The sequence below is a fragment of the Oncorhynchus kisutch genome, unplaced genomic scaffold, assembly GCF_002021735.2.
Source record: "Oncorhynchus kisutch isolate 150728-3 unplaced genomic scaffold, Okis_V2 scaffold3385, whole genome shotgun sequence".
NCBI classification, from domain to species: Eukaryota; Metazoa; Chordata; class Actinopteri; order Salmoniformes; family Salmonidae; genus Oncorhynchus; species Oncorhynchus kisutch.
The window spans coordinates 79,298-102,032 of record NW_022265330.1 but is presented as its reverse complement, the minus strand read 5'-3'; the positions used below and the strand labels follow the sequence as shown (position 1 = coordinate 102,032).

The 22,735-nt window shown below is 46.3% G+C and overlaps 2 protein-coding genes across 4 annotated transcripts in view; one reads left to right on the top strand and one right to left on the bottom strand.

Annotated features, from left to right (window-relative positions):
- Positions 1–9,394, top strand: part of LOC109881608 (b(0,+)-type amino acid transporter 1) — a 60,426-nt gene extending 51,032 nt beyond the window's left edge. For all 3 annotated transcript variants that reach the window (XM_031820446.1, XM_031820445.1, XM_031820447.1), the window contains 3 exons: positions 7,056–7,205; positions 7,599–7,773; positions 8,252–9,394. In XM_031820446.1, coding sequence (XP_031676306.1) covers positions 7,056–7,205; positions 7,599–7,773; positions 8,252–8,313 — 387 coding nt within the window. In that variant the 3' untranslated portion in view covers positions 8,314–9,394. The remainder of the gene's footprint in view (positions 1–7,055; positions 7,206–7,598; positions 7,774–8,251) is intronic.
- Positions 9,395–15,960: 6,566 nt separating this feature from the next.
- The window catches only part of LOC109881603 (centrosomal protein of 89 kDa), a 73,508-nt gene continuing 66,733 nt past the window's right edge, over positions 15,961–22,735 (bottom strand). Inside the window, exon 6 of the mRNA XM_031820429.1 lies at positions 15,961–18,983. Coding sequence (XP_031676289.1) covers positions 18,626–18,983 — 358 coding nt within the window. The 3' untranslated portion in view covers positions 15,961–18,625. The remainder of the gene's footprint in view (positions 18,984–22,735) is intronic.

The following is a 22,735-nucleotide window of genomic DNA, read 5'->3' as shown; positions in this document are numbered from 1 at the left end:
ACTTTATACATTACTGCCCCCAGTGGACTAATCTATAACCTGACCCATCTCTTTATACATTACTGCCCCCAGTGGTCTAATCTATAACCTGACCTATCACTCTATACAATACTGCCCCCCAGTGGACTAACCTATAACCTGACCCATCTCTTTATACATTACTGCCCCCCAGTGGACTAACATATGACCTGACCCATCACTTTATACATTACTGGACCCCCAGTGATCTAACCTATAACATGACCCATCACTTTATACATTACTGCCCCCCAGTGGTCTAACCTATAACCTGACCCATCACCTTATACATTACTGCCCCCCAGTGGCCTAACCTATAACCTGACCCATCACTTTATACATTACTGGCCCCCCAGTGGTCTAACCTATAACCTGACCCATCACTTTATACATTACTGCCCCCCAGTTGTCTAACCTATAACCTGACCCATCTCTTTATACATTACTGGCCCCCAGTGGACTAACCTATAACCTGACCCATCTCTTTATACATTACTGCCCCCCAGTGGACTAACATATGACCTGACCCATCACTTTATACATTACTGCCCCCCAGTGGTCTAACCTATAACCTGATCCATCACTTTATACATTACTGCCCCCCAGTGGTCTAACCTATAACCTGACCCATCACTTTATACATTACTGGCCCCAGTGACCTAACCTATAACCTGACCCATCACTTTATACATTACTGCCCCCCAGTGGTCTAAGATATAACCTGACTCATCAGTTTATACATTACTGCCCCTCAGTGGACTAACCTATAACCTGACCCATCACTTTATACAATACTGCCCCCAGTGGACTAATCTATAACCTGACCCATCTCTTTATACATTACTGCCCCCAGTGGTCTAATCTATAACCTGACCTATCACTCTATACAATACTGCCCCCCAGTGGACTAACCTATAACCTGACCCATCTCTTTATACATTACTGCCCCCCAGTGGACTAACATATGACCTGACCCATCACTTTATACATTACTGGACCCCCAGTGATCTAACCTATAACATGACCCATCACTTTATACATTACTGCCCCCCAGTGGTCTAACCTATAACCTGACCCATCACCTTATACATTACTGCCCCCCAGTGGCCTAACCTATAACCTGACCCATCACTTTATACATTACTGGCCCCCCAGTGGTCTAACCTATAACCTGACCCATCACTTTATACATTACTGCCCCCCAGTTGTCTAACCTATAACCTGACCCATCTCTTTATACATTACTGGCCCCCAGTGGACTAACCTATAACCTGACCCATCTCTTTATACATTACTGCCCCCCAGTGGACTAACATATGACCTGACCCATCACTTTATACATTACTGCCCCCCAGTGGTCTAACCTATAACCTGACCCATCACTTTATACATTACTGCCCCCCAGTGGTCTAACATATAACCTGACCCATCACTTTATACATTACTGCCCCCCAGTGGTCTAACCTATAACCTTACCCATCACTTTATACATTACTGCCCCCCAGTGGTCTAACCTATAACCTGACCCATCACTTTATACATTACTGGCCCCAGTGACCTAACCTATAACCTGACCCATCACTTTATACATTACTGCCCCCCAGTGGTATAACATATAACCTGACCCATCACTTTATACATTACTGCCCCCCAGTGGACTAACCTATAACCTGACCCATCTCTTTATACATTACTGCCCCCAGTGGTCTAATCTATAACCTGACCCATCACTTTATACATTACTGGCCCCAGTGACCCAACCTATAACCTGACCCATCACTTTATACATTACTGCCCCCCAGTGGTCTAACATATAACCTGACCCATCACGTTATACATTACTGGCCCCAGTGACCTAACCTATAACCTGACCCATCACTTTATACATTACTGCCCCCCAGTGGTCTAAGATATAACCTGACTCATCAGTTTATACATTACTGCCCCTCAGTGGACTAACCTATAACCTGACCCATCACTTTATACATTACTGCCCCCAGTGGACTAATCTATAACCTGACCCATCTCTTTATACATTACTGCCCCCAGTGGTCTAATCTATAACCTGACCTATCACTCTATACAATACTGCCCCCCAGTGGACTAACCTATAACCTGACCCATCTCTTTATACATTACTGCCCCCCAGTGGACTAACATATGACCTGACCCATCACTTTATACATTACTGGACCCCCAGTGATCTAACCTATAACATGACCCATCACTTTATACATTACTGCCCCCCAGTGGCCTAACCTATAACCTGACCCATCACTTTATACATTACTGGCCCCCCAGTGGTCTAACCTATAACCTGACCCATCACTTTATACATTACTGCCCCCCAGTTGTCTAACCTATAACCTGACCCATCTCTTTATACATTACTGGCCCCCAGTGGACTAACCTATAACCTGACCCATCACTTTATACATTACTGCCCCCCAGTGGTCTAACCTATAACCTGACTCATCACTTTATACATTACTGCCCCCCAGTGGTCTAACCTATAACCTGACCCATCACTTTATACATTACTGGCCCCCCAGTGGTCTAACCTATAACCTGACCCATCACTTTATACATTACTGGCCCCAGTGACCTAACCTATAACCTGACCCATCACTTTATACATTACTGCCCCCCAGTGGTATAACATATAACCTGACCCATCACTTTATACATTACTGGCCCCAGTGACCTAACCTATAACCTGACCCATCACTTTATACATTACTGCCCCCCAGTGGTCTAACCTATAACCTTACCCATCACTTTATACATTACTGCCCCCCAGTGGTCTAACCTATAACCTGACCCATCACTTTATACATTACTGGCCCCAGTGACCTAACCTATAACCTGACCCATCACTTTATACATTACTGCCCCCCAGTGGTATAACATATAACCTGACCCATCACTTTATACATTACTGCCCCCCAGTGGACTAACCTATAACCTGACCCATCTCTTTATACATTACTGCCCCCAGTGGTCTAATCTATAACCTGACCCATCACTTTATACATTACTGGCCCCAGTGACCCAACCTATAACCTGACCCATCACTTTATACATTACTGCCCCCCAGTGGTCTAACATATAACCTGACCCATCACGTTATACATTACTGGCCCCAGTGACCTAACCTATAACCTGACCCATCACTTTATACATTACTGCCCCCCAGTGGTCTAAGATATAACCTGACTCATCAGTTTATACATTACTGCCCCTCAGTGGACTAACCTATAACCTGACCCATCACTTTATACATTACTGCCCCCAGTGGACTAATCTATAACCTGACCCATCTCTTTATACATTACTGCCCCCAGTGGTCTAATCTATAACCTGACCTATCACTCTATACAATACTGCCCCCCAGTGGACTAACCTATAACCTGACCCATCTCTTTATACATTACTGCCCCCCAGTGGACTAACATATGACCTGACCCATCACTTTATACATTACTGGACCCCCAGTGATCTAACCTATAACATGACCCATCACTTTATACATTACTGCCCCCCAGTGGCCTAACCTATAACCTGACCCATCACTTTATACATTACTGGCCCCCCAGTGGTCTAACCTATAACCTGACCCATCACTTTATACATTACTGCCCCCCAGTTGTCTAACCTATAACCTGACCCATCTCTTTATACATTACTGGCCCCCAGTGGACTAACCTATAACCTGACCCATCACTTTATACATTACTGCCCCCCAGTGGTCTAACCTATAACCTGACTCATCACTTTATACATTACTGCCCCCCAGTGGTCTAACCTATAACCTGACCCATCACTTTATACATTACTGGCCCCCCAGTGGTCTAACCTATAACCTGACCCATCACTTTATACATTACTGGCCCCAGTGACCTAACCTATAACCTGACCCATCACTTTATACATTACTGCCCCCCAGTGGTATAACATATAACCTGACCCATCACTTTATACATTACTGCCCCCCAGTGGACTAACCTATAACCTGACCCATCTCTTTATACATTACTGCCCCCAGTGGTCTAATCTATAACCTGACCCATCACTTTATACATTACTGGCCCCAGTGACCTAACCTATAACCTGACCCATCACTTTATACATTACTGCCCCCCAGTGGTCTAACATATAACCTGACCCATCACTTTATACATTACTGGCCCCAGTGACCTAACCTATAACCTGACCCATCACTTTATACATTACTGCCCCCCAGTGGTCTAAGATATAACCTGACTCATCAGTTTATACATTACTGCCCCTCAGTGGACTAACCTATAACCTGACCCATCACTTTATACATTACTGCCCCCAGTGGACTAATCTATAACCTGACCCATCTCTTTATACATTACTGCCCCCAGTGGTCTAATCTATAACCTGACCTATCACTCTATACAATACTGCCCCCCAGTGGACTAACCTATAACCTGACCCATCTCTTTATACATTACTGCCCCCCAGTGGACTAACATATGACCTGACCCATCACTTTATACATTACTGGACCCCCAGTGATCTAACCTATAACATGACCCATCACTTTATACATTACTGCCCCCCAGTGGTCTAACCTATAACCTGACCCATCACCTTATACATTACTGCCCCCCAGTGGCCTAACCTATAACCTGACCCATCACTTTATACATTACTGGCCCCCCAGTGGTCTAACCTATAACCTGACCCATCACTTTATACATTACTGCCCCCCAGTTGTCTAACCTATAACCTGACCCATCTCTTTATACATTACTGGCCCCCAGTGGACTAACCTATAACCTGACCCATCTCTTTATACATTACTGCCCCCCAGTGGACTAACATATGACCTGACCCATCACTTTATACATTACTGCCCCCCAGTGGTCTAACCTATAACCTGATCCATCACTTTATACATTACTGCCCCCCAGTGGTCTAACCTATAACCTGACCCATCACTTTATACATTACTGGCCCCAGTGACCTAACCTATAACCTGACCCATCACTTTATACATTACTGCCCCCCAGTGGTCTAAGATATAACCTGACTCATCAGTTTATACATTACTGCCCCTCAGTGGACTAACCTATAACCTGACCCATCACTTTATACAATACTGCCCCCAGTGGACTAATCTATAACCTGACCCATCTCTTTATACATTACTGCCCCCAGTGGTCTAATCTATAACCTGACCTATCACTCTATACAATACTGCCCCCCAGTGGACTAACCTATAACCTGACCCATCTCTTTATACATTACTGCCCCCCAGTGGACTAACATATGACCTGACCCATCACTTTATACATTACTGGACCCCCAGTGATCTAACCTATAACATGACCCATCACTTTATACATTACTGCCCCCCAGTGGTCTAACCTATAACCTGACCCATCACCTTATACATTACTGCCCCCCAGTGGCCTAACCTATAACCTGACCCATCACTTTATACATTACTGGCCCCCCAGTGGTCTAACCTATAACCTGACCCATCACTTTATACATTACTGCCCCCCAGTTGTCTAACCTATAACCTGACCCATCTCTTTATACATTACTGGCCCCCAGTGGACTAACCTATAACCTGACCCATCTCTTTATACATTACTGCCCCCCAGTGGACTAACATATGACCTGACCCATCACTTTATACATTACTGCCCCCCAGTGGTCTAACCTATAACCTGACCCATCACTTTATACATTACTGCCCCCCAGTGGTCTAACCTATAACCTGACTCATCACTTTATACATTACTGCCCCCCAGTGGTCTAACCTATAACCTGACCCATCACTTTATACATTACTGGCCCCCCAGTGGTCTAACCTATAACCTGACCCATCACTTTATACATTACTGGCCCCAGTGACCTAACCTATAACCTGACCCATCACTTTATACATTACTGCCCCCCAGTGGTATAACATATAACCTGACCCATCACTTTATACATTACTGCCCCCCAGTGGACTAACCTATAACCTGACCCATCTCTTTATACATTACTGCCCCCAGTGGTCTAATCTATAACCTGACCCATCACTTTATACATTACTGGCCCCAGTGACCTAACCTATAACCTTACCCATCACTTTATACATTACTGCCCCCCAGTGGTCTAACATATAACCTGACCCATCACTTTATACATTACTGGCCCCAGTGACCTAACCTATAACCTGACCCATCACTTTATACATTACTGCCCCCCAGTGGTCTAAGATATAACCTGACTCATCAGTTTATACATTACTGCCCCTCAGTGGACTAACCTATAACCTGACCCATCACTTTATACATTACTGCCCCCAGTGGACTAATCTATAACCTGACCCATCTCTTTATACATTACTGCCCCCAGTGGTCTAATCTATAACCTGACCTATCACTCTATACAATACTGCCCCCCAGTGGACTAACCTATAACCTGACCCATCTCTTTATACATTACTGCCCCCCAGTGGACTAACATATGACCTGACCCATCACTTTATACATTACTGGACCCCCAGTGATCTAACCTATAACATGACCCATCACTTTATACATTACTGCCCCCCAGTGGTCTAACCTATAACCTGACCCATCACCTTATACATTACTGCCCCCCAGTGGCCTAACCTATAACCTGACCCATCACTTTATACATTACTGGCCCCCCAGTGGTCTAACCTATAACCTGACCCATCACTTTATATATTACTGCCCCCCAGTGGTCTAACCTATAACCTGACTCATCACTTTATACATTACTGCCCCCCAGTGGTCTAACCTATAACCTGACCCATCACTTTATACATTACTGGCCCCCCAGTGGTCTAACCTATAACCTGACTCATCACTTTATACATTACTGCCCCCCAGTGGTCTAAAATATAACCTGACCCATCACTTTATACATTACTGCCCCCCAGTGGCCTAACCTATAACCTGACCCATCACTTTATACATTACTGCCCACCAGTGGACTAACCTATAACCTGACCCTTGTTGTTGTTGTTGTGGTTGTAGGGTATTCTGGCCGTATTCTACATTATCCCAGCAGACATCAACACCCTGATCAACTACTTCAGTTTCGCCCAGTGGGCTTTCTACGGCCTCACAGCTCTCGCTCTCATCGTCATGCGATTCACCAGGAAGGAACTCAAGAGGCCCGTCAAGGTAAGACTAGATTCACATGTCATACATCCAAGTCCTCTTCATCTCTTGGCTATTGGAAGAACATAGTTACAACTATTATGTTGAGCTCGTGGACGGTCAGTCCTTACATCCATAGCTCTGTCTATACATTTTAGAGTGGTTCCATTTCTCCAGTCACATCCCTCAGCTGGTTACCACAACAAATGGGGTGGTCAGTCACAACCCTCAGCTGGTTACCACAACAAATGGGGTGGTCAGTCACATCCCTCAGCTGGTTACCACAACAAATGGGGTGGTAACCGCTTTGATGTTTTTCTGAATCCCAGATTCACTTAAACCTGTTTTTAGAGCAATACTGTCCCAGATCCCTCCTGTGAGACTGACAGGTGGTTATGTCCTGGTTGTCCCCAACAGTGTCCCATTCCCATAGCAGTGCTGGTGGTGATAGTGTCCTGCTACCTGGTCCTAGCACCGATCATAGACAAGCCAGAGCTGGAGTATCTGTACTGTACCATCTTCATCCTCAGCGGTCTGCTGCTCTACTTCCCCTTCGTTCACCGCAGGTTCAGCTGGACACGCAGGGTCATGAGTGAGTAACTACCCACTGCTCAGAGTTGTTGAGACTCGAGTGTTGAGAGAGAGCCTTTATCCCAAAATGGCCACCTATTCCCTTTGTAGTGCACTAGAAGACAACACTGGCTTGTGTCCCAAAATGGCCCCTTATTCCCTGTGTAGTGCACTACCCTATGGGCCCTGGTGAAAGGTAGTGCACTATAATATAGGGTATAGGGTGCCATTTGGGAAGCAGACACTATTATCTTCTGCAACTTGGGTCTTTATGCATCAAAATGTTTTATTCCTCAGTGAGCGGTAGTGGAGTTCATCCCCTTTAGATAATTCCAGTCATTGTGGAGCCACACTCAGAAGGTCACAGAGCCTATAGATCATGCTGTGATTGGGCTGATGTCACCTTTATTAACCTTTTATTACATTTATTTATTTATTATTCACCTTTTAATTAGCCTGATTGGTCCAATCTGACCTTTAACCTCTCACCTCCCCTGCAGGGCCAATCACCATGCACCTCCAGCTGCTGATGGAGGTCGTTCCTCCTGAGAAAAACGAATAGAGGAAGATAATAAACAGCCTAAACTGACTGATGTGGACAAATGTCTTTTAGTGCATCCCAAATGGTACCCTTTTCCCTATGTGGTGCACTACCCCATAGGCCCTAGTCAAAAGTAGTGCACTACTTAGGGAATAGGGTGCCAATTGAGACACATCTTTAGAAATTAAGGTACTGTACTGTCTCATAATGAATGTTCTGTACTGTGTCATAATGAATGTTCTGTACTGTCTCATAATGAAGGTTCTGTCCAGTCTCATAATGAAGGTTCTGTCCGGTCTCATAATGAAGGTTCTGTCCTGTCTCATAATGAATGTTCTGTACTGTGTCATAATGAAGGTTCTGTCCTGTCTCATAATGAAGGTTCTGTCCTGTCTCATAATGAATGTTCTGTACTGTGTCATAATGAATGTTCTGTACTGTGTCTAAATGAATGTTCTGTATTGTGTCATAATGAACGTTCTGTACTGTGTCATAATGAACTAATTGACTAGATATAGGAGGTCAATGGCTGCATCTCAACTCACACCCTATGGTCCCATTGGTCTGTGTCTCAAATCACACCCTATGCCCTAGGGAACGGGGCGCCATTGGTCTGCATCCCAAATCACACCCTATGCCCTAGGGAACGGGGCGCCATTTCAAATCACACCCTATGCCCTAGGGAATGGGGCATCATTGGAGACGCTGACAACATGCTGTTCTTGTTCATGACTAGAGAGAATTTAAGGGACCAAAATGATGTCATATTTTTTTGCTTTTTATTTGTCCTCGACATTGTTAAAAATCCCTCATGTTTGCGCTGTTCAAGCACTTGTATATAATCTATGTCTAAGGTTTAAATTGTATTTGACAAGTTAAAAGACATATTTGTCCCTTGTTGTCTTCTATCTCGTCCACCAGCTGCCAGTTGAACCTGGGGACACGGTTCATCTTATACTACCTACTGTGTGATGTCTTCGTGTCACTCTAAACTGAATGTAGATTTTATACTACTGAATTCAACAGTTTCAAAACCTCTTCTCGGAGTTGAAAAGTAGATAGGGAGTTGTTGTGTTTGTGAATAAAACAGTTTACCCTTCAATTATCTTTCTCTTCTACTGAAACACCATCATTAAATTCTATCGAAAAAGTAAAACCATCCGAACTTCCCACCTTTCTATACTCCAAAATGTCAAACGTACCATTCGCTAATGTACTAACCATGTACTTCGCTAAATGTACTAACCATGTACTTCGCTAATGTACTAACCATGTACTTCGCTAAATGTACTAACCATGTACTTCGCTAAATGTACTAACCATGTACTTCGCTAAATGTACTAACCATGTACTTCGCTAAATGTACTAACCATGTACTTCGCTAAATGTACTAACCATGTACTTCGCTAATGTACTAACCATGTACTTCGCTAATGTACTAACCATGTACTTCGCTAATGTACTAACCATGTACTTCGCTAATGTACTAACCATGTACTTCGCTAATGTACTAACCATGTACTTCGCTAAATGTACTAACCATGTACTTCGCTAAATGTACTAACCATGTACTTCGCTAATGTACTAACCATGTACTTCGCTAAATGTACTAACCATGTACTTCGCTAAATGTACTAACCATGTACTTCGCTAAATGTACTAACCATGTACTTCGCTAAATGTACTAACCATGTACTTCGCTAAATGTACTAACCATGTACTTCGCTAATGTACTAACCATGTACTTCGCTAATGTACTAACCATGTACTTCGCTAATGTACTAACCATGTACTTCGCTAAATGTACTAACCATGTACTTCGCTAATGTATCGTATGTCAGTCGATTCATAAAACATTTAAAATCCTGATTGGCACAAAACTTTATCGTATTTCTCCGTTATTCCTTAACTTTCTATTCTATGATACGTTTATTTAAATACGACTCCCGTCTCAATATATTATTCCATCGTTTATTTAAATACGACTCCCGTCTCAATATATTATTCCATCGTTTATTTAAATACGACTCCCGTCTCAATATATTATTCCATCGTTTATTTAAATACGACTCCCGTCTCAATATATTATTCCATCGTTTATTTAAATACGACTCCCGTCTCAATATATTATTCCATCGTTTATTTAAATACGACTCCCGTCTCAATATATTATTCCATCGTTTATTTAAATACGACTCCCGTCTCAATATATTATTCCATCGTTTATTTAAATACGACTCCCGTCTCAATATATTATTCCATCGTTTATTTAAATACGACTCCCGTCTCAATATATTATTCCATTGTTTATTTAAATACGACTCCCGTCTCAATATATTATTCCATCGTTTATTTAAATACGACTCCCGTCTCAATATATTATTCCATCGTTTATTTAAATACGACTCCCGTCTCAATATATTATTCCATCGTTTATTTAAATACGACTCCCGTCTCAATATATTATTCCATTGTTTATTTAAATACGACTCCCGTCTCAATATATTATTCCATCGTTTATTTAAATACGACTCCCGTCTCAATATATTATTCCATCGTTTATTTAAATACGACTCCCGTCTCAATATATTATTCCATCGTTTATTTAAATACGACTCCCGTCTCAATATATTATTCCATCGTTTATTTAAATACGACTCCCGTCTCAATATATTATTCCATCGTTTATTTAAATACGACTCCCGTCTCAATATATTATTCCATCGTTTATTTAAATACGACTCCCGTCTCAATATATTATTCCATCGTTTATTTAAATACGACTTCCGTCTCAATATATTATTCCATCGTTTATTTAAATACGACTCCCGTCTCAATATATTATTCCATCGTTTATTTAAATAAGACTCCCGTCTCAATATATTATTCCATCGTTTATTTAAATACGACTCCCGTCTCAATATATTATTCCATCGTTTATTTAAATACGACTCCCGTCTCAATATATTATTCCATCATTTTGGGCAACACAACGTATTACATCGAAATTGCCTCGCCATTATTTTGAATGAATTATTCTCTCAATTCAACCTATTAAAAACGTTCAGTTCATATCTTATACAAACACTAGCGACTGTATTTTTCCAGGCAAAACATACAAATAGTTGAATTACAATCTAAAAATCAATTTTAGTCTATCGGTCTCAAGGCTGAGATACGAACCTCAGTCTCCCGCGTTGTAGTCAAAAACTTTACCGCTGAACCACCAACGCTGGAGTTTCCCCGCCAATAACGATGTTATTATAATTGTCTGTAGTCGCCAACTCCAGCACCGAGCATTCCCAGAAAATAGTCCTAATTTAAAGCCTTCCTGACTATTTTAGCAGTATCAGCTTCTATTCAGGGTTCATCATCGTCTTTGTCTGAGTCAGACTTTGGCGCCATCTTCCTTTCCCTTTTTACTAACCTTTCCCTGGAGTTTCTGTTTAGTTACATTTATGTCTCATCACACCACAGAATCGTCTTTCACGTGCCTTTCTGTAAACTCGTGCGCTGATGTCTTTTTTTTTTTTTTACAATATCCACATGGAGCCTGGCATTCCCTAGCGAAATGTCCGTTTTTATTACAATATCCACATGGAGCCTGGCATTCCCCAGCGAAATGTCCGTTTTTATTACAATATCCACATGGAGCCTGGCATTCCCTAGCGAAATGTCCGTTTTTATTACAATATCCACATGGAGCCTGGCATTCCCTAGCGAAATGTCCGTTTTTATTACAATATCCACATGGAGCCTGGCATTCCCTAGCGAAATGTCCGTTTTTATTACAATATCCACATGGAGCCTGGCATTCCCCAGCGAAATGTCTGTTTTTATTACAATTGTAACATTTTAGCCCCCTCTTTCCCACTTCCTTTCTGTTTCTACCTCCCGTTGCTCTATCTTCTAGCACTGCCATTAAGAACTCCTTTCCTATTCTCTTGACTGACCCTATATACTTCTAAAATGGATTCCTGTCCTTCTTCCCCCGCCCGTGGGTTCAGTAAGGCAATTAGGGGATATTGACTGACCTCTTCTCCTTTCTCAGCCTTTACTCTTTTTCTGGCTGCCGTCGTCTCACCACCACGACCCCATCATCGAGAGGCAGGGTAGCCTAGTGGTTAGAGTGTAGAGGAGGCAGCGTAGCCTAGTGGTTAGAGCGTTGGACTAGTAACCGGAAGGTTGATCTATTTACTTCCGAAGCCCTGGCTGCCGTCGTCTCACCACCACGACCACATCATCGGGAGGCAGCGTAGCCTAGTGGTTAGAGCGTTGGACTAGTAACCGGAAGGTTGATCTATTTACTTCCGAAGCCCTGGCTGCCGTCGTCTCACCACCACGACCACATCATCGGGAGGCAGCGTAGCCTAGTGGTTAGAGCGTTGGACTAGTAACCGGAAGGTTGATCTATTTACTTCCGAAGCCCTGGCTGCCGTCGTCTCACCACCACGACCCCATCATCGGGAGGCAGCGTAGCCTAGTGGTTAGAGCGTTGGACTAGTAACCGGAAGGTTGATCTATTTACTTCCGAAGCCCTGGCTGCCGTCGTCTCACCACCACGACCTCCTCATCGAGAGGCAGCGTAGCCTAGTGGTTAGAGCGTTGGACTAGTAACCGGAAGGTTGCAAGTTCAAATCCCGAGCTGACAAGGTACAAATCTGTCGTTCTGCCCCTGAACGGGCAGTTAACCCACTGTTCTTAGGCCGTCATTGAAAATAAGAATTTATTTTTAACTGACTTGCCTGGGTAAATAAAGGTTAAAAAAATAAAACGCCTGATCTGCCAGGGTTGGGTATAAGTTAGGTTTATGAGAGACCTCCAGAGGAGCCGTGGGAGTTATCACTCTCTGTTGTTAGCCCCTCTGCCTGTTGTTAGCCCCTCTGCCTGTTGTTAGCCCCTCTGCCCGTTGTTAGCCCCTCTGCCCGTTGTTAGCCCCTCTGCCTGTTGTTAGCCCCTCTGCCTGTTGTTAGCCCCTCTGCCCATTGTTAGCCCCTCTGCCCGTTGTTTATCTACCTTGTCTCCACTAATACTATATATTTGTTCTATCATTGATTCCAGTGTTATTTATTTAAATGTCCATCAAATTCGTACTTACTCCTCCATGTCTGGCTAAAATAGGTGTTCCTCTTATCATCTTCCTGCATATATTTCTCATCTCCCGTTAATTCGTACTTCCTCCTCCATGTCTGGCTAAAATAGGTGTTCCTCTTATCATCTTCCTGCATATATTTCTCATCTCCCGTTAATTCGTACTTACTCCTCCATGTCTGGCTAAAATAGGTGTTCCTCTTATCATCTTCCTGCATATATTTCTCATCTCCCGTTAATTCGTACTTCCTCCTCCATGTCTGGCTGTAATGGTTTTCTTCATCTGAAGGAGAGGCGGACCAAAGCGCAGCGTTGTGGTTATTCATATTCTTTAATTTATAAAGAAACTACACATGAGATAACTAACAAAAACAACAAATGTGAGAAAACCTAAAACAGTCCCATCTGGTGCAAACACAAAGACAGGAACAATCACCCACAAACACACAGTGACACCCAGGCTACCTAAGTATGATTCTCAATCAGAGACAACTAATGACACCTGCCTCTGATTGAGAACCATACTAGGCCGAAACATAGAAAACCCCAAATCATAGAAAATCAAACATAGACTGCCCACCCAACTCACGCACTGACCATACTAACTAAATACAAAACAAAGGAAATAAAGGTCAGAACGTGACACTGGCTAAAATAGGTGTTCCTCCTCGTGGAGTACCAGGTAGTCAGCCTGCCACGCAGTCTCCTCGTGGAGTAACAGGTGGTCAGCAGTCTCCTCGTGGAGTAACAGGTAGTCAGCCTGCCACGCAGTCTACTCGTGGAGTAACAGGTAGTCAGCCTGCCACACAGTCTCCTCGTGGAGTAACAGGTAGTCAGCCTGCCACGCAGTCTCCTTGTGGAGTACCAGGTAGTCAGCCTGCCACGCAGTCTCCTCGTGGAGTAACAGGTAGTCAGCCTGCCACGCAGTCTCCTCGTGGAGTAACAGGTGGTCAGCAGTCTCCTCGTGGAGTAACAGGTAGTCAGCCTGCCACGCAGTCTACTCGTGGAGTAACAGGTAGTCAGCCTGCCACGCAGTCTCCTCGTGGAGCAACAGGTAGTCAGCCTGCCACGCAGTCTCCTCGTGGAGTAACAGGTAGTCAGCCTGCCACGCAGTCTCCTCGTGGAGTAACAGGTAGTCAGCCTGCCACGCAGTCTCCTCGTGGAGTAACAGGTAGTCAGCCTGCCACGCAGTCTCCTCGTGGAGTAACAGGTAGTCAGCCTGCCACGCAGTCTCCTCGTGGAGTAACAGGTAGTCAGCCTGCCAAGCAGTCTCCTCGTGGAGTAACAGGTAGTCAGCCTGCCACGCAGTCTCCTCGTGGAGTAACAGGTAGTCAGCCTGCCACGCAGTCTCCTCGTGGAGTAACAGGTAGTCAGCCTGCCACGCAGTCTCCTCGTGGTTTGCAATGTAATCGGCCATAATGCCGATTGTTATAAAAACTTGAGTTCGGCCCCAATTAATCGGCCGACCTCTAATCTGGACTGTCTCAAATGGCACTCTATTCACTATGGGTCCTGGTCGTAGTTAACTACCTAGGGTACCCTATTCACTATGGGTCCTGGTCGTAGTTAACTACCTAGGGTACCCTATTCACTATGGGTCCAGGTCGTAGTTAACTACCTAGGGTACCCTATTCACTATGGGTCCTGGTTATAGTTAACTACCTAGGGTACCCTATTCACTATGGGTCCTGGTCGTAGTTAACTACCTAGGGATCCCTATTCACTATGGGTCCTGGTCATAGTTAACTACCTAGGGTACCCTATTCACTATGGGTCCAGGTCGTAGTTAACTACCTAGGGTACCCTATTCACTATGGGTCCTGGTTGTAGTTAACTACGTAGGGTACCCTATTCACTATGAGTCCTGGTCGTAGTTAACTACCTAGGGATCCCTAATTCACTATGGGTCCTGGTCGTAGTTAACTACCTAGGGATCCCTATTCACTATGAGTCCTGGTCGTAGTTAACTACCTAGGGTACCCTATTCACTATGGGTCCTGGTCGTAGTTAACTACCTAGGGATCCCTATTCACTATGAGTCCTGGTCGTAGTTAACTACCTAGGGTACCCTATTCACTATGAGTCCTGGTCGTAGTTAACTACCTAGGGATCCCTATTCACTATGAGTCCTGGTCGTAGTTAACTACCTAGGGTACCCTATTCACTATGGGTCCTGGTCGTAGTTAACTACCTATTCACTATGGGTCCTGGTCATAGTTAACTACCTATTCACTATGGGTCCTGGTCGTAGTTAACTACCTAGGGTACCCTATTCACTATGAGTCCTGGTCGTAGTTAACTACCTATTCACTATGAGTCCTGGTCGTAGTTAACTACCTAGGGTACCCTATTCACTATGAGTCCTGGTCGTAGTTAACTACCCCTAGGGATCCCTATTCACTATGAGTCCTGGTCGTAGTTAACTACCTAGGGTACCCTATTCACTATGAGTCCTGGTCGTAGTTAACTACCTATTCACTATGGGTCCTGGTCGTAGTTAACTACCCAGGGACTAGGGGGTCATTTGGGACACAGCCCTGGTAATTGTGGTTAAATGGATGAACAAGAGGACAGTGGTGAACAGAAGAAAACACCTTTATTTGTAAAGAGCTAGATTGTGACATACAATCATTACTGTGACACAAATGAAGTTGATTGTTATTTCAATAGAATGTTTTTAAAGCTAAATTGGCGAATAGACGCACAGTAAAACAGTTTGATTGAGACACATAGTCAGTCATATGTATCAAATCTAATCAATGACACAAAGATCAATGCAACATTCAAAATAGAGCTTTTGTAAATAAACTACTTCGTTTTTAACTGTGGAAATCAAGTTCATTAATGCCTTGGGAAATGTTTGACCAGTCTGACCAAAACAGACCTGGTGTCAGGGTGGTTCTAGTCTGACCAATACAGACCTGGTGTCAGGGTGGTTCTAGCCTGGTGTCAGGGTGGTTCTAGTCTGACCAAAACAGACCTGGTGTCAGGGTGGTTCTAGTCTGGTGTCAGGGTGGTTCTAGTCTGGTGTCAGGGTGGTTCTAGTCTGACCAAAACAGACCTGGTGTCAGGGTGGTTCTAGTCTGACCAAAACAGACCTGGTGTCAGGGTGGTTCTAGCCTGGTGTCAGGGTGGTTCTAGTCTGACCAAAACAGACCTGGTGTCAGGGTGGTTCTAGTCTGGTGTCAGGGTGGTTCTAGCCTGGTGTCAGGGTGGTTCTAGCCTGGTGTCAGGGTGGTTCTAGTCTGGTGTCAGGGTGGTTCTAGCCTGACCAATACAGACCTTGTGTCAGGGTGGTTCTAGCCTGACCAATACAGACCTGGTGTCAGGGTGGTTCTAGTCTGACCAATACAGACCTGGTGTCAGGATGGTTCTAGTCTGACCAATACAGACCTGGTCTTCTAGCCTGGTGTAAAGGTGGTTCTAGTCTGACCAATACAGACCTGGTCTTCTAGCCTGGTGTCAGGGTGGTTCTAGCCTGACCAATACAGACCTTGTGTCAGGGTGGTTCTAGTCTGACTAAAACAGACCTGGTCTTCTAGCCTGGTGTCAGGGTGGTTCTAGCCTGACCAATACAGACCTTGTGTCAGGGTGGTTCTAGTCTGACTAAAACAGACCTGGTCTTCTAGCCTGGTGTCAGGGTGGTTCTAGTCTGACCAATACAGACCTTGTGGCAGGGTGGTTCTAGTCTGACTAAAACAGACCTGGTCTTCTAGCCTGGTGTCAGGGTGGTTCTAGTCTGACCAATACAGACCTGGTGTCAGGGTGGTTCTAGTCTGACCAATACAGACCTGGTGTCAAGGTGGTTCTAGTCTGACTAAAACAGACCTGGTCTTCTAGCCTGGTGTAAGGGTGGTTCTAGTCTGACCAATACAGACCTGGTATCAGGGTGGTTCTAATCTGACCAATACAGACCTGGTGTCAGGGTGGTTCTAGTCTGACCAAAACAGACCTGGTCTTCTAGCCTGGTGTCAGGGTGGTTCTAGTCTGACCAAAACAGACCTGGTCTTCTAGCCTGGTGTCAGGGTGGTTCTAGCCTAACCAAAACATACCTAGTCTTCTAGCCTGGTGTCAGGGTGGTTCTAGTCTGACCAATACAGACCTGGTATCAGGGTGGTTCTAGTCTGACCAATACAGACCTGGTGTCAGGGTGGTTCTAGTCTGACCAATACAGACCTGGTGTCATGGTTGTTCTAGTCTGACCAATACAGACCTGGTCTTCTAGTCTGGTGTCAGGGTGGTTCTAGTCTGACCAATACAGACCTGGTGTCATGGTTGTTCTAGTCTGACCAATACAGACCTGGTCTTCTAGTCTGGTGTCAGGGTGGTTCTAGTCTGACCAATACAGACCTGGTCTTCTAGTCTGGTGTCAGGGTGATTCTAGTCTGACCAATACAGATCTGGTGTCAGGGTGGTTCTAGTCTGACCAATACAGACCTGTTCTTCTAGTCTGGTGTCAGGGTGATTCTAGTCTGACCAATACAGACCTGGTCTCAGGGATGGTTCTAGTCTGACTAAAACAGACCTGGTGTCAGGGTGGTTCTAGTCTGACCAATACAGACCTGTTCTTCTAGCCTGGTGTCAGGGTGGTTCTAGTCTGACCAATACAGACCTGGTCTTATAGCCTGGTGTCAGGGTGGTTCTAGTCTGACCAATACAGACCTGGTGTCAGGGTGGTTCTAGTCTGACCAATACAGACCTGGTCTTCTAGCCTGGTGTCAGGGTGGTTCTAGTCTGACCAATACAGACCTGGTCTTCTAGCCTGGTGTCAGGGTGGTTCTACTCTCCTGCCAACTCTTTATGTCATGTTTGGCTTGACAATGAACAATGGAGTTAGCAAGAGCAGAAACAGATCTGGGACCAGGCTATTAAAACAGGCCTGGGACCAGGCTACTAAAACAGACCTGGGACCAGGCTACTAAAACAGGCTACTAAAACAGACCTGGGACCAGGCTACTAAAACAGACCTGGGACCAGGCTACTAAAACAGGCCTGGGACCAGGCTACTAAAACAGACCTGGGACCAGGCTACTAAAACAGGCTACTAAAACAGACCTGGGACCAGGCTACTAAAACAGACCTGGGACCAGGCTACTAAAACAGACCTGGGACCAGGCTACTAAAACAGACCTGGGACCAGGCTACTAAAACAGGCTACTAAAACAGGCTACTAAAACAGGCTACTAATACAGACCTGGGACCAGGCTACTTGTCTTCTGTAAGACCAATACAAAAAAGGACACTAAGAATAGAAGTCCATGCCGTTCTTCTCGCTCTCATCTGAGGAGGGGTTCTGGTGCTGGTCCGAGTCAGACTCGAACATAGGGCTGTGGTGGAGGCTGGGCCGGCCGCCGCTCTGGGGAGAGGAGATGCAGGGAGGAGGGCCAGAGCTGTCAGGGTGCGGACGGGGGTAGAACACCTCATCCTGGGGGTGGGAGAGCCAGCTGGGGGAGGGTCCATCGCTCAGACCCCTGCCATGGTGCACTCTGGCTGGGCTGAGGGAGGGGAGAGATGGGCTGGAGTCCTGGAGGGTCTCCCTAATTCTTTGGTTCTCTCTGGTTGCTGCCTCCCACACCACCTCCAACTCACCTTCCACCTCTCTGGAGGAGAGAGAGAGAATTAATTCAGGCACTAAGGCGATTCAGGCACTAAGGTGATTCAGGCACTAAGGCGATTCAGGCACTAAGGCGATTCAGACACTAAGGCGATTCAGGCACAAAGGCGATTCAGGCACAAAGGCGATTCAGGCACAAAGGCGATTCAGGCACTAAGGTGATTCAGGCACTAAGGCGATTCAGGCACTAAGGTGATTCAGGCACTAAGGCGATTCAGACACTAAGGCGATTCAGGCACAAAGGCGATTCAGGCACAAAGGCGATTCAGGCACAAAGGCGATTCAGGCACAAAGACGATTCAGACACTAAGACGATTCAGACACTAAGGCGATTCAGACACTAAGGGCAAAATATTACAGAATCTCAGTGGCAATACTGATGAGTGAGTCAACACACCCTAAAGTATATTATATTAGTGGACCCAGTAACCAGGCCTTATGTCTCAGCACCCAGGAACCAGACCTTATGTCTCAGCACCACAAGGAGAGAGAGGGAGAAGAGAGAGGAAAGGAGAGGAGAGGAATGGAGAGAAGGGAAGAGGGAGAGAAGAGAGAGGGAGAGGAGAGAGGGAGAGAGAAGGAGAGGGAGAGGAGGGATAGCGTGGAGAACAGGAAAGGGAGGGAGAGGAGGGATAGCGTGGAGAAGAGGAAAGGGAGGGAGAGGAGGGATAGCATGGAGAACAGGAAAGGGAGGGAGAGGAGGGATAGCGTGGAGAAGAGGAAAGGGAGGGAGAGGAGGGATAGCGTGGAGAAGAGGAAAGGGAGGGAGAGGAGGGATAGCGTGGAGAACAGGAAAGGGAGGGAGAGGAGGGATAGCATGGATAGGAGGAAAGGGAGGGAGAGGAGGGATAGCGTGGAGAAGAGGAAAGGGAGGGAGAGGAGGGATAGCATGGATAGGAGGAAAGGGAGAGAGAGGAGGGATAGCATGGATAGGAGGAAAGGGAGAGAGAGGAGGGAAGAGAGAGGGAGAGAGAGGAAGAAGAGGGAGAGGAGAGATAGGGGGAGAAGGGAAGAGGGAGAGGAGGGATAGCATGGATAAGAGGAAAGGGAGAGAGATGAGAGAAGAGAGAGGGAGAGAGAGGGAGAGGAGAGAAGAAGGGAGAGGAGAAGGGAGAGGAGAGAGGGAGAGGAGAGAGGAGAGAGGGAGAGAACTGAGAATAAGGGATAGAGAAGTGAAGCTCTTGGAGCAGAGAAGGTAATTGCTGCTGTGGGTTGTTATAGTGTGCATCCCAAATGGTATCCTTTTACATGTGGACCACTACATAGGTAATAGGGTGCATTTCCCCTTGGTCAATAGTAGTGCACTACATAGGGAATAGGGCACATTTCCCCTTGGTCAATAGTAGTGCACTACATAGGGAATAGGGCGCATTTCCCCTTGGTCAATAGTAGTGCACTACATAGGGAATAGGGTGCATTTACCCTTGGTCAATAGTAGTGCACTACATAGGGAATAGGGCACATTTCCCCTTGGTCAATAGTAGTGCACTACATAGGGAATAGGGCGCATTTACCCTTGGTCAATAGTAGTGCACTACATAGGGAATAGGGCGCATTTCCCCTTGGTCAATAGTAGTGCACTACATAGGGAATAGGGCGCATTTCCCCTTGGTCAATAGTAGTGCACTACATAGGGAATAGGGCACATTTCCCCTTGGTCAATAGTAGTGCACTACATAGGGAATAGGGCGCATTTACCCTTGGTCAATAGTAGTGCACTACATAGGGAATAGGGCACATTTCCCCTTGGTCAATAGTAGTGCACTACATAGGGAATAGGGCACATTTCAACCAATGAAGGACCTGTCACAAATAGTGTGTTCTTGTTGCACACCCAGGAGCCTCTCCATTTCACCAGCTGCCACTGAACCAGGATCGGTCTCCCTCCCTCCTTCATGCCTTCCTTCCCTTTCCTCTCCTCTCCCTCCTTTCCTCCTCTCCTTTCCCTCTCTCCATCCTCTCCCCTTCCTTCCTCCCCCTCCTTTACTCCTCTCCCCCTCCATCTTCACTCCCCCCCTCCTTACTCATTTCCTCTTCTCCCCCTCTCCCTCCATCTTCACTCCTTTCCCTCCTCCCCCTCCTTCTCCTCATCCTCCTTTCCTCCTCTCCCTCATCCTTTCCTCCTCTCCCTCATCCTTTCCTCCTCTCCCTCATCCTGGGGTGAAACTCCAGGCTTTTTGAGAGTGGACTGAGCTGCTGAATACGAGGCTTAAACACCCCTTACTGCTGTTGGTGTAACCCATGGAGATTGGTACCCTTTCGCTGGAGGAGGAATAGGAAGGCCTATTGATCCAGTCTGGCTGAGATGGAGGAATAGGAAGGCCTATTGATCCAGTCTGGCTGTGAGGGAGGAATAGGAAGGCCTATTGTTAAGACAGCAGCATGACGTCCATCACATTAGCTAATTACCCGTGTTCTGTCCTGTGGTCTGGTGATGTGACCTGGTCTCTGTAGCCTCACACACACACAGTCACAGACTAGTGCTGTCGTCAGTAGTTAACTACCTGTGGTCCTGTGACATGACCTGGTCTCTGTAGCCACACACACACACACACACACACACACACACACACACACACACACACCCACACCCACACCCACACCCACACCCACACACACACACACTCACACTCACACTCACACTCACACACACTAGTGCTGTCGTCAGTAGTTAACGACCTGTGACATGACCTGGTCTCTGTCTCTGTCACACACTTAAGAGTGACTCATCGTTCCTAATCACCCGCGGCAACACAGAACTTCACTGAGAAAGAGCCTTTATCGTCATCTTCATCAGCTTAGGGGGAGAGAGGAGGGGACAGGGGAGAGAGGAGGGGACAGGGGATGGGAGAGGGGTCAAGGGATGGGAGAGGGGGACAGGGGAGTGGAAACAGGGGAGTGGAAAGAGGGACAGGGGAGTGGAAAGAGGGACGGGGAATGGAAAGAGGGACAGGAGAGAGGGACAGGGGAGTGGAGAGGGACAGGGGAGTGGAAATTAGGGACAGGGGAGTGGAAAGAGGAACAGGGGAGTGGAAAGAGGGACAGGGGAGTGGAGAGAGGGACAGGGGAGTGGAAAGAGGGACAGGGGAGTGGAAAGAGGGACAGGGGAGTGGAAAGAGGGACAGGGGAGTGGAAAGAGGGACAGGGGAGTGGAGAGAGGGACAGGGGAGTGGAAAGAGGGACAGGGGAGTGGAGAGAGGGACAGGGGAGTGGAAAGAGGGACAGGGGAGTGGAAAGAGGGACAGGGGAGGTGAAAGAGGGACAGGGGAGTGGAAAGAGGGACAGGGGAGTGGAAAGAGGGATAGGGGAGTGGAGAGAGGGACAGGGGAGTGGAAAGAGGGACAGGGGAGTGGAAAGAGGGACAGGAGAGAGGGACAGGGGAGTGGAGAGGGACAGGGGAGTGGAAAGAGGGACAGGGGAGTGGAGAGGGGACAGGGGAGTGGAAAGAGGGACAGGGGAGTGGAGAGAGGAACAGGGGAGTGGAAACAGGGGAGTGGAAAGAGGGACAGGGGAGTGGAAAGAGGGACAGGGGAGTGGAAAGAGGGACAGGAGAGAGGGACAGGGGAGTGGAGAGGGACAGGGGAGTGGAAAGAGGGACAGGGTAGTGGAAAGAGGAACAGGGGAGTGGAAAGAGGAACAGGGGAGTGGAAAGAGGAACAGGAGAGGTGAAAGAGGGACAGGGGAGTGGAGAGAGGGACAGGGGAGTGGAAAGAGGGACAGGAGAGGTGAAAGAGGGAC